The following is a 12,775-nucleotide window of genomic DNA, read 5'->3' as shown; positions in this document are numbered from 1 at the left end:
TGAAAGAATGAGAAGCAGTGTTCAATTACTCACCGGAAGACTTCAAGCGGAGCAAGTACAGTGGATATTATATCTGAAATATTCCCATGTAGGTTTAATGTTGTGAGAGAAATCTGTATGGTCCATGCAAAGCGCAGAATGATATCTTGTATGATTGCACAGTAATAATAGGCCTAGAATAGGAAAAGGGAGAAAGAAGTAGTGTTTTCGATAAATGACACAAAGATGAATAATAACCAGAAACAACAAAAGAAACCTACAGAGCTCCCACCTTCTGTGGATACACAATCTCTTCTCGCAGGAAAGTATTCTCACCGGCGTTCTTGTCAAACAAACCCCAGTCCATCTTCAAGTCCCAGATAAGAGTATATAATGAACTGATGACATAACTAACGATCCACAGGTAAAAGAACACCTGAGAATCTGAGTGATTCTGAGCTGCAAGACAAAGAATACATGTGTGGGCTGCATTTCAATTACCTTGGCTGATATGTTAGTCATGCTAATGTAATCACATATGCATTCAGGGTCATGGCCTTTTTGCCCCTTGGAACAGAATGATTTTTCATTTTGAAGATGTGTCAGCTGTACTAAAAAAACAAAAAACAAACACCACTTTTTTGTAGTCTGTTCTGACATGCACAATTTTATGGGGGGGGGGCATTTATTTGGATGATGATGACATTTATTTTTTTAACCAAGGAACAAATGAAAGTGAAAATATACTGTCCAAATAACATAGGTGTGATTTGTATATTGGATTAAAGTGGCACAGTACTTAATCAAAACTCACCTTTCAACAAATCTTTTTTTCTCCCTTTTTATGTTACGATGTGTAGAAAACCAGTGAAAAGAATCTGTGGAAGTTTATGGCTTCCTTAAATGGATATGTAATGGGATTTTTTTTCCCTTAAAAATAAAATTATACTTAGCTGCAAAACCTTACAGAGAGCAGCCCTGATCTTCCCCCTTCTCAGGTCCCCTGCCAGCACTCCTGGCTCCTCACCCTTGCCGAGTGCCCCTATAGAAAGTGGCTATGGGGGCACTTGTGCGGGCTTGCTCCCGAGTGATCCTGCTTGTGGCTATGGACACCTCCCTCCTCACTGGCTGTAATTGACAGCAGCAGAAGTCAATGGCACCCGCTGCTGCCATTCTGTCATTTGAGGCGAGAAAGCGCTGAGAGTGCTGCTGCTCTCATGCACACTGCTGGATCAAGATCGGGCTCTGGGGAAGGGCTGCATTCAGAAAGCTTTTTATCTTAATGCAGAGAAAGCATTAAGGTAAAAAAAAAAAATTCTTCTACCTTTAGAACCATTTTAACACTAAGAAACAGATTTGTTCAGAAGTGAATTGGCGCAGAGGCACAATTTTTGCATATCCACGGTCATCTCAATGCAGAGTGTTTACTTGTTTATCTAACACCTATTTGATGAGTACAAATAACATCCAGTGTGCATATTAGGACACAGAGTAATGGGTGTTTAAAGAACAACTCTTACTATACATAAATTCCTACATCCTTTGTCGGATTTCTATAGATGCGGAGGATGCAAACCAGCATGGTTGGACAATTTGTCTTCCCCCTCCCCCTAGAATCAGAATGCTTACTATAAGAAGCACATTTTTATCTCTGTACTTGTATAAATCTGACTCTAAATCTTAACTTAGATTATAATTCTAATTTTAAACATGACCTCTCAATTGCAGTTTGAGTTTAAGCATTATTTGTATAGGTCATTTTTCCTAAGTATGCTACAGCCACTAGATGGCATCACATAACAAAATGTACCCTAAATATCTAACTATCTGTTTTAAATTGATTTTGCAGAAAACAAATTAAGACACCTAGGACTTGGGGGGACAATCTCTGATACAAAATGGAGCCACCATTATGTCTTATTAGACAGTTCTGCATACTCTTTATATTATAGGTTGGCCTACCACAGCGGCACAGGCCTTTTCTATATCAACCATTCTAATACATACCTTGGCAACTAAAAAAGCATCAGACTTACCCCTATCAAATTAACAGTAGTTAATACTACTAATAAGTTAAGAAATGGATACGGTTAAGAAACCGTAGCAAAAAGCAAGCAACAGGCAAACCATAAGTAGATTAGAAACAGCAACTGTTTAAAGTGGAATTCCAGGCTCTAAGCCCCATCCCACTTCCAACTCCTATTCCAACTACGCTGTAGAAGGAAGATGCCTAAACGTACCTATTCTCAGAGCATTTCTAATCTGGGCACGTGATCTCCCCAGCAGCTGACTTCAGGGGAGAGAAGAGAGCGCTGTAACAAGGCCAGTGACAGGGGAGCACGGGGGGGAGGGGAAAGGTGGGGTCTGGGTGCGCCCCCCCCCCGAGTCTGTGTCAATGGGCGCACTAGTGCCCCATGGGAAGCGAATTCCCATGGAGACAGAGGAGAGGGGCCAGGAGCGCTGACGTGGGGGACCCAAAAACAGGAGGTTTGCAGCCGTTTTGTGCAATTCCATTGCAAAGAGCAGGTAAGTATGAACATGTTTGTTGTTTTTTTTAAATCTACCTTTACAATCACTTTAATGGGTGCCCAACATCTGCTAAAATGATTTTTCTGACAATATTAAACCTAAACAAAACATCTGTCAAATTTTTATTATACTCAATGGGGAGATTTCCAAGCACTTCCTGTTCTAGTTACAGAGTGTGAGACAGAACAGGAAATCACGGAACATCTCTCCAATGTGAGCAGAATCCACAACGAATAGTAGAGTAAGGATTTTTTTTTTTATGTTTTTAATAACTCTGTGACACTACACACATTTCTGGTCTTGGTGCCACGTATAGAAAGTCTGATGGGTCACATTAGAATACAAACTTGACAAGTTCTTACACTGGCAAAAACAAATCAATAGATTAATGTGGTGTATGCCAAACTGACAAGCAGAAACCAGGACTAGTCAGAACAGGCACTTTTTTCCAAGGTTTCAGTTGACCAATTTTGGTGATCCTACATCTACTGTAGCCTCAGCTCAGTTCTTAGGTTACTTATCCACACAGGATCTCACTCACATCAGCTATCCTCCTCTAAGTAGGATGCCTTGTGAGTGTATAGATGCCATTCTGCAGACCACTGCTGTAAAGCGTGTATATTTGAACAGTTGTGAACCACAGGTACACTGCGCTGTACCAGTGCTGCAAGGAAACTGCAGTGGGTAGTGTGAAAGAGGCCTTACTGTTTAGCTTCAATGCTAAAACCTGCAAAGTCAGAAGTCCTCATCTGCATGATTGTTCCAGATAAGCAACTAAGAAAGTACTGAAGATCTATTAGGAGGAGAGGTAAGCAATGGGAGCTCCCCTATTTTTCTCAGTACAGGTTCTATTTTACAAAGTGTTCTTACCCACAGAACTCCCACTCAAGATTTTTGTTTTTCCAGAATGCAGTGTAAAAAAAAAATCGCGAGTAGCCAGAAAATTTTGTGATGCTGCAACCACCAAGTTTGACACAAATAATCATTGGACAGCCCAAGTTGCAGTTTCCAAATCAGTTACAACACTCCTAGGCTCCTTCGGCCATAACCACAAATTGTGTGTACAGACGATTCAGGGCTGATCTCATCCTTCGCTCTTCAGAAGTCATAAAGGGAAAGCCACAGTCCACATTTGTCAATGGATAATAAACTTTATTGTTCCATATAGCATGTGCACACCACAAAGCTTCTCTCTATTGATGCATTTCTGGGGTATACAGGGTATAACGGTAGAGCCAATTCAAACTTCCCATGTTTGATCAAACAACTATTGTGTCTGCATGCTTTATTTACTGAAATGCAGAAAACACAGATCAGTGTTTACTAACTGAATATTGAACAGGTGTACCTAAATAAAGTGGCCACTGAGCATAGAAACTCTTACATCATGCCTGTCCCCAAAAGTAGCTTATGATCTCCAAACATATCAGTACGAGGGCCAAATCATTTATTAAAATGAACAAAAATTAATTCAGTTTTGAGGGCAGTACGTCTAGTTGTGCGCCCAGTATTTTAACTTAAAAATCTCCATAGGATACGCTTTAGAAATTAACAGGTTACCAGTTTAGAGTTACAAAGGAGGTCTTACTCTAGAATTATTGCTCTTGCTCGAACGTTCACGGCAATACCTCACATGTGTGGTTTGAACCCGTTTACATATGTGGGCGTGACGTACAAATGCGTCCGTTCCTGCGTGCAAATAAACCAGCAGTTTTTACGTCTTCCAGTGCCGGAAAAGGCCTCCGAAGGTCATAGAGATGGCCGGGGGACCATCTGGCTCTCAGTCAGCTTTATGGTAAATGGCCACTGCTGGGCGATTCGTTTTCCAGCTCGCCAATTGCACGGGCGAGCTGGTAGAAGCACTGGAGGGGGGGGGCCACTCAACAGCTGCTATTATTGTTTTTATATGAGAGGGAATCATCAGTGGTAAAAAACTATATATGAATGATGCCTGCAGGCGTCATTCAGATTTAACCACTTGAAGCCCAGGAAGTCATATGATGTCCACCTAGAGTTAAGTGGTTAAGGAAAAGCTGTTTCTGTTGGAAATGAGGAGGGACAATGATACAACAAAGGCTTATCCATCAGGGAGACAAGCAGTGTACATGTAATGAATCACATATGTCACCAATATTGGGATTGCACAGCTAATCAGTCACAATGATGTCTCTGATATGGAGAGGATATACACACACAGGACTTTTACCTTTGTGGGTTTGGTAGAGAGCAGCAAATGTGACCATGAAGAAAGTAGTGGAGTATTTGCCAGCATTCGCCAGGTGAGGAAAGGCTCTTTTAGTGTCTCTGTATCGTCGCAGGCACTGGATGAAACGCAGCCAGGCTGGAATACACTGAACCACAGCTCGCACCCCATAAGTATATGTATTACACTTTCCAGTCGCTGTAAACAGAGGAGAGGAAGTGAGACACAAGAATAAACAGATTAAATAAACCCACACTCTGATTCAGGCCCCTGACTGGCTATCATGACCAATGCTGTCAACCTTATCCTTGGCCTCCGTTTTTAAACATCTAGTCTATATTTTATGTGATAGAGATTTAAAGGGAATTTGTCCTAGCTGAGAAACTTGAAAGAATATGATGTCCTCTCACCTTCTGTTTTAGCTATGGGACAGGAAGTGAAGGGAAATCTTCCCAATGGGGCAGAGATAGCATACATTAAAACAGGGGTTATAACCCTCCCTTACTCTATAAAAAATAAAATAGTTTTGCTTATAGTTCTACTTTAAAGCTGACTGTCATTTTTTTCAACTTACCGTCTAGCATCTACCATGGGGGACACTAGGTCTGGTGACCTGGGGGCCCAAACGATTCCCTTAATTTGCAGGGATTTCCTCTCGCTTCCTGCTTTGGCTATGGGACAGGAAGCGAAGGAAGATCTCCCCAATGGGACACAGATGGCAAAAAAAACTGCCATATAACCCCTTAAGCTATCCAAAATAAAAAACAAAAGTTTTGCCAATAGCTTTACTTTAACAATTCTTTGACATAATTGGAACTGAATTGGTGTGTAAGAAGAGTTTTTTCTGTTAAGTGTTTGACCTATATCTTTTAACACTATCGAACAAAGAGTGTTGTATTGAAGAGAATGTATTGAGGCACCTGTTCAGTGAGGGGTGACTACCCTACAAGAAGTATGTAGCCCAAGAGCCAGAGAATAGACGTCCATCAAAAGGCTCATCAGAAGTTTAACAAAATGGGCTTGCAACAAATGGGGGGGGGGGGAAGCTGTTAGGACATCACACTCCAAAAGCTTTATCATTCTGCAGTGAATCCAATAGTATATTTTCACTGAATCTTTAAAATGCCCCTTTTATCAAATGAAAAGCAACCTGCAGTTTTCTTACATCAATAACATTTCTCATGGGGGGCTTGCTCATGCCTGCATGTGCCACAGTTATTAAAAAAAAAAAAAAAAAAAAAAACAACACACAAAAAAAAACTCTCACCCTTTTTAAAAATTAGAATATGGTTTTAGGAGGCCCTGGTATTATTGGATTGTTCCACAGATTTTTAAAGTGCTCACAATTCATTGCCTCGAAAAACTAGCTTAAGTCCCTCCTTCTCGGATTTTCTTCTATATCTGAATATTAGGGTTGCAACTGTGAGAATGTAGGCAGAGAATCTGTAAACTTTTCCCCTTACCCTCTCTTCGCCCTACCCCTTTATTCTTTTATACACTCCTTTCCTGTTGTACACTTAATGTAACACTTCTTATATTTTCCAACACTGAAATAGCTTTTGATAAAAGAAAGACATGTTTTGAGACGTTACCTAATTATATTTCAGTTAGATCTCAAAGTAGATACCTGAGGTTTTCTATCTGTATTGAGATTTCAGTTCCCAGATCATGCTGGAATAGTTATGCAAGATAAAAATAAAAAATAAAAAATAAAAAACAGAAAACCCCTTCTATGCTTTTTTTTCCCCCCTTACTAAACCATAGATATGTTACAAAGTCCAGTGAAAGCACAATGACCTCTGCACTTTTCTGGCGCATCAGAGAAGGAAGGGTCTGGTTGAGGGTTGTGCACTATACTTTATGACGTACAGTATCTATGGTACAACAATGCTTTGCAAGGAAAAAAGGAACTTTATAAAGGTCTGTCTGTTTCTATTCGCATGGTTTCCCACCAGATCATGCTTTTCTTTTACCCTCCAATATCAATGGAAATTAAGAATTAAAGACATTTTAAAACAATGCACAACAAGCAAGAAAAAAAGAGCTAGCCTTGTTTTCTTACCAGCACTGATGAGTCCATTGTCACTCTTCCAATTCAGCTCAAAGCTGTAGAAGCAGATCATGAACTCCAGGTCCATAAGTATCACTGCAAGACTGTTGAGTTGGTCAGCCAGCCAGAAATCTGCAAAGCCCACTTTATGGAAGGGGGCAGTAAACACTCGGAACTAGTATGAGAGTAATAAAGAAAACCAGATCAAAGACAGAAGAGGATAACAACACAAGAGCAGAAACAAAGTACACATGAAAAGGGTGTTAAGAGATAAAAAATTCAAAACTCCAGGTAGAGTTCACCACCAACTGGTTGGAGAATCAGCATCAAATCTGAAGTATGAAATTAGTAACGTAGGTGGCCCCTTCTACACAACTATAATAAAAATATAGAAAGCATGGAAGGCAAACACATTGGTCCTTTTCAGAACTTTGAAGGTTGCTGTAGTAAATTATCACACATCATGCACAAGGGGATAAGACTGTTAATTCCATTTGAATTGCCAACCATTGCAAAACAAGGGCTCAAAAGGAACGTACACAACCGTTTTAACACTGCATACTATAATGCTGTACTGCAGTGCAGGTGCTGTTTCAGTGTTAGTTTGTGTATTACAGTATTTTACAGCAACACATGATTGTGAATGATATAATAATAGTGTAGCGCTACTAAAAAGTGAAAATAAATCACAAAAAATTGAAAATAAATATTTATTTTCTATTTTTTGTGATTTTCACTTTTTAGTAGCGCTACACTATTATTATATTATTCACTTTGAACTTTGTATGTTTGAGTGTTAGCAGCTTGTGTTCTAATTTAGCGCAGTCTTTTTCCCCACCTCCACCACCTGATTGTGAATGGGTAATTATGTTCAATGTTGTTTTGTGCAATGGAATATAAACCAATAAACAGCCCATGATGTAGTTATAGCATAGAGGTGGAAGCATATATACATACATATATACGGATAGGAAAACGGATTCTATTTGTTGTTCTGTTTCAGACATATTCAGCTATGATATGCAGAAGACTGGGACCAAGCTTGATCTTAGCCTTGGTAAGGGTAACAATAAGAGAACCTTGGAAAGTACATACTGCAATCCATACATATCAAAAATCAATGGGAAAATAAGCTCAGGGAGTAGAACAGGCTTTTGCCAAATGGCTTCTGTAGCACTTACCAATAACTTAAGGAGCCAAAATCGAGACTTGTAGTAGAAGGTCTTCGTGGGGTTGATGAGAAAGAGCAGCATGAAGCCATACAAGACCAGTGGATTCACCTGCATTGGCAAATAGATATGATGTCCAAAGACACAGGAGAATAGACTGAGGCACCACAGCATGCCAAGGAATCCTGCAAGCTGAAACAGACACAGAACTGTTACAGACCTACATAAACACATATATACACAATAAATGACAAAATAATGTAAAGCTTTGTTTATATTAAATATTTTTTTGTGTGTGTGTATATATATATATATATATATATATATATATATATATATATATATACGCTCAAAGCTAACAAAAAACAAACAAAAAATAAAGAAACACTATTATAAAGTTTCTAGTACACTAATGAAATCCCCAGCGACATCCATGACACAACCATCATGTTCTTTTAGCCTCTGTCTAAATATGGTATTCTGGGCCCCTTTTCTAAATTTCACAGACCTGAAATTAAAGGATCAGTTCACCTTTAGTAACATGTTACACCAGTATTTAGGGTGTGACATGTTACTGTGCAGCACCCCACACACCTCCCTGTGGCAGTGGGCAAGGGTCCCTCTCCCCCACAGCCGATGTCACATTTTAAAATCAGCACAGCTGAGCAGGCCTTTACCCACAGTCACAGCAATCTGTGAATGAATGAACTACAAGTCCTGTCTGCAACTATGGCTCATCAGCACCCTCATAGTTCATACAGTGGTACTTGCAAGAAAGCTGGAGGCATTGTATGCAGGAGACTGAAATTGCATCCGTAATATACTGATCGCAGGTGCAATGCTCTGCAAGCGCCTGTGAAAAAAGTAATAATAAATGTTTATTAATTTCCTGCAAAAATGGGAGGCGGGAGCTTGGTTCGGAGGCGCTGCAATGACACCATTCTAATAATTGAAATTTGATCTTTTTATATGTTTGACACGTGAGACCCGGAAACAACTATACACAAGGATTTTTGACTTTACTCATCTGAATACTTCTTCCAGGATAGCGAGTCAAAGTATTGAAGCCATTGCACTATTCTTCCAAGGGCTTCGGTGGCAGACCTGTTTTTTTTTCATTGCATGTTTAAATTACAAACACATGGAAGCATTCCAATCAAAAATTACAATCTAAATGAGAATAACACACAGAACAAGTCAACCCCGCAAGGCTATTAAAAATAAAAAAATGTAATGTTTAAGTTCTAATGTAAGCATCAATCTTGTACAGAGACAGCTTAATTCATATGTACGGAGGTAGGCACTGCATTCGCTGAAGCCTTCAGTGTAACCACAAACAGTATTTTCCAGAAAAAAAAGCTGTGCTGACAATAGCGCTTACACTATTAGTATATATGTATATAGCAATACCCTAACCCATGGCTCCACTCCAGACTGCTCCCTTCAAATAACAGGGGTGACCTAGGTGCTGGCTAACACAGCCTGTCTACACTCTCAGCCAAAAATAAATGTAAGCCACACTCCAAAACTTCACTCTTCCTTCTATTTAATTTGTCAGAAGATGAAAACTGCATATATTAAAGTCTCCACCCGAAACCACCTTCCTTGACTAGTTTCACCACTGCTGGCTTGCTGACAAGGATAGAGGTTTCACGTAGAGACAATAATGTACAGTAATACCCCATTGTATAGACATAAAATACGTTGTATAGGTATAAAGCAAAAGTTATAGATCTCATTACCCTAAAAAGGGGACATACAGTGCCTTGCAAAAGTATTCACCCCCTTAGCATTTTTTGTGTTTTGTTGCCTCACAACCTGGAATGAACATGGATCATTTGAGGGTTTGCATCATTTCAATTACAGAACATGCCCACAACTTTGATGATGATTTTTTTTTTTTTTTGTGAAGCAAACAAATAGGACAAGATAACAGAAAAAGTCAATGTGCAGAACTATTCACCCCCTAAAGTCAATACTTTGTAGAGCCATCTTTTGCGGCTGTCACAGCTCCAAGTCACTTTGGATAAGTCTCTACGAGCTTGCCACATCTCACCACTGGGATTTTTTCCCACTCCTCCTTGAAAAACTGCTCCAGCTCCTTCAAGTTGGATGGTTTGAACTTGTGAACAGCAATCTTTAAGTCTGACCACAGATTTTCTATTGGATTGAGGTCTGGGCTTTGACTAGGCCATTCCAATACATTTACATGTTTCCCCTTAAACCACTCAAGTGTTGCTTTAGCAGTGTGTTTGGGGTCATTGCCCTGCTGGAAAGTGAACCTCCGCCCCAGCTTCAAATCACACACAGAGTGGTGGTACAGGTTTTGCTCAAGAATATCCCTGTATTTAGCACCATCCATCTTTCCCTCAACTCTGACCAGTTTCCCAGTCCCGACTGCTGAAAAACATCCCCACAGCATGATGCTGCCACCACGTTTCACTGTGGGGATGGTGTTCTTTGGGTGATGTGATGTGTTGGGTTTGTGCCAGAGTTTTCTTTGATGGCCAAAAAGTTCAATTTTAGTCTCATCAGACCAGAGCACCTGCCTCCATATATTTTTGGAGTCTCCCACATGCCTTTTCACAAACTCAAAACGTGACATTTTGTTTTTTCCTGAAAGTAATGACTTTCTTCTGGCCACTGTCATAAAGCCCAACTCTATGGAGCGTACGGCTTATTGTCATCCTATGAACAGATACTCCAGTCTCTGTTGTGGAACTCTGCAGCTCCTCCAGGGTTACCTTAGGTCTCTGTGCTGCCTCTCTGATTAATGTCCTCCTTGCCCGGTCCGTGAGTTTTGGTGTGCGGCCGTCTCTTGGCAGGTTTGCTGTTGTGCCATGTTCTTTCCATATGGTTAGGATAGATTTGATGGTGCTCCTAGGGATCATCAAAGATTTGGATTTTTTTTATAATCTAACCCTGACTTCTCAACAACATTGTCCCTTACTTGTTTGGAGAGTTCCTTGGTCTTCATAGCAGTGTTTGGTTACTGGTGCCTCTTGCTTAGGTGTTGCAGCCTCTGGGGCCGTTCAAAAAGGTGTGTATATGTAATGACAGATCATGTGACACTTAGATTGCACACAGGTGGACATCATTTCACTAATTATGTGACTTCTGAGGGTAATTGGTTGCACCACAGCTTTTTATGGGATTCATAACAAAGGGGGTGAATACATACGCACATGCCAATTATCAGTTTTTTATTTCTGAAAAATAGTTCTATATACATATTTTTCTAGTTTTACTTCACCAACTTAGACTACTGTGTTCTGATCCATCGCATATAATTCAGATTGAAAAAACACTGAACTAAAAGGCTCTAATGTAACAAAATAGGTAAAGAGCCAAGGGGGGTGAATACTTTTGCAAGGTACTGTAGGTCTCCTAAAATGCCACTACCAGGGGCGTTTCACATTTTTTTCCACCTATGAACGCACCTGCATGTTCGCCAATGTGCCCATGCAGACAATTTAGTGAATTTTTATGCACAGCATTTAGAGGAAAAAAAAATGGCAGAGGCATGCGTTCCAGGAGACGCGTTCTTTCTGTGCAAACGTGCATAAACATGTATAAACGTGCACAAATTCCCGCCTATGCATGTACATTTATGCTAATGGACAGAATACATGAATATTCTAGCCAACAAAATGAGTTTATGCACAAACACTTCTAAACGCCATATGCATATAAAACACACAAACACGCCTAAACACAAGTGAAAAAAACTTGGGATTAGAGGCATTTTCTGTCAACTTTAAAGTGTTGCTAAACCCAAGACCATGCATTCACTATATCTGGTCTCCCACAGTACATGCAAATTCAATTTATTTAGTAAATATAAAAATGCTTAATACCTTTTCTCATCAGCAGTATATAGCAGTCTATTGACTATCAGTGTCTGGTTAAAGCTTGTAGGAGTCTTCCTTCTACTCTGACTGGCTTATGAGGCTGCAGGAACACTCACCCTCTGTCTGGACAGTGCTGATTGGCCCTGTGTCGATCACATGTACCCTCCCAAGGACAAAAAAAACAAAACAAAAAAAACTCTCTAGCAATACACACCAAACTGAGCATGTGCAGAGTGCCCCCAAAGCTCTGGAAATGGATTGGGAATGGTGGAAGAAGGGGAGGATCAGAGAAAAAAATATCATTCTTTTTACACAATGCAGAGGAAAGGGGAGTTAACTTTGAGGAAACAAATCATGTATTAAAAAATAATTTTGTTATTATTGCACCAAACCAAGCAATGAAATTAAAAAAAAAAAAAAAAAAGGAGTCCCATTATTGTGACCTGTAATAGAAAATGAATAATGTAACTGACTGAGGTGGGCAAAAACCCCAGTTTCTACAAATGGAGCCTGGAGACCTAGAATGTGACTTCGCGCACACGTTTGCATTCTGGAGACAAAGCCCCAATTCGGCCAACACTGCGCCATGTGTTTTTTTGGAAAAGACAAAGCACAATGGACAGAAGAGATAAAACACCGGAATGAACACTATTTATAGCAGCGTATATCCCAGCACAACTAGTTGCTTCTGATCCACTCACAAGGGAATGTCCATTACTTTATGCTCAAATGTTATAGCAACAACACAGACAGGGCTGCACACAGAAAAATCAAATCCTTCCCAGTTTGTCCAGTTTACTTTCTAGGCTATGTATTCTGTAATTGACCATCAATTATTCATTATACAATGCTTAATAGGGGCTTGCACAGGAGATTAACTTAATTTACCGTCTTGAACGTGCCTCCTGCAGCTTTTACTATATAGCCTGTTTTTACATTCTAGTGCTATCCTAGTGTAATCATATGTGGGTATTATCAGGTGATACCTAGTATA

The 12,775-nt window shown here is 39.9% G+C and overlaps 1 protein-coding gene across 1 annotated transcript in view; it reads right to left on the bottom strand.

The window, feature by feature from the left end:
* Positions 1–12,775, bottom strand: part of XPR1 (xenotropic and polytropic retrovirus receptor 1) — a gene marked incomplete at its 5' end in the record, with an annotated part of 243,198 nt that overhangs the window by 32,955 nt on the left and 197,468 nt on the right. The window contains 5 exon segments of the mRNA XM_073593336.1: positions 34–173; positions 272–438; positions 4,715–4,909; positions 6,774–6,936; positions 7,943–8,122. Coding sequence (XP_073449437.1) covers positions 34–173; positions 272–438; positions 4,715–4,909; positions 6,774–6,936; positions 7,943–8,122 — 845 coding nt within the window.

Source organism: Aquarana catesbeiana, linkage group LG07 (genome assembly GCF_042186555.1).
Source record: "Aquarana catesbeiana isolate 2022-GZ linkage group LG07, ASM4218655v1, whole genome shotgun sequence".
Classification (NCBI taxonomy): domain Eukaryota; kingdom Metazoa; phylum Chordata; class Amphibia; order Anura; family Ranidae; genus Aquarana; species Aquarana catesbeiana.
This window is presented reverse-complemented; position numbering and strand designations above follow the sequence as displayed.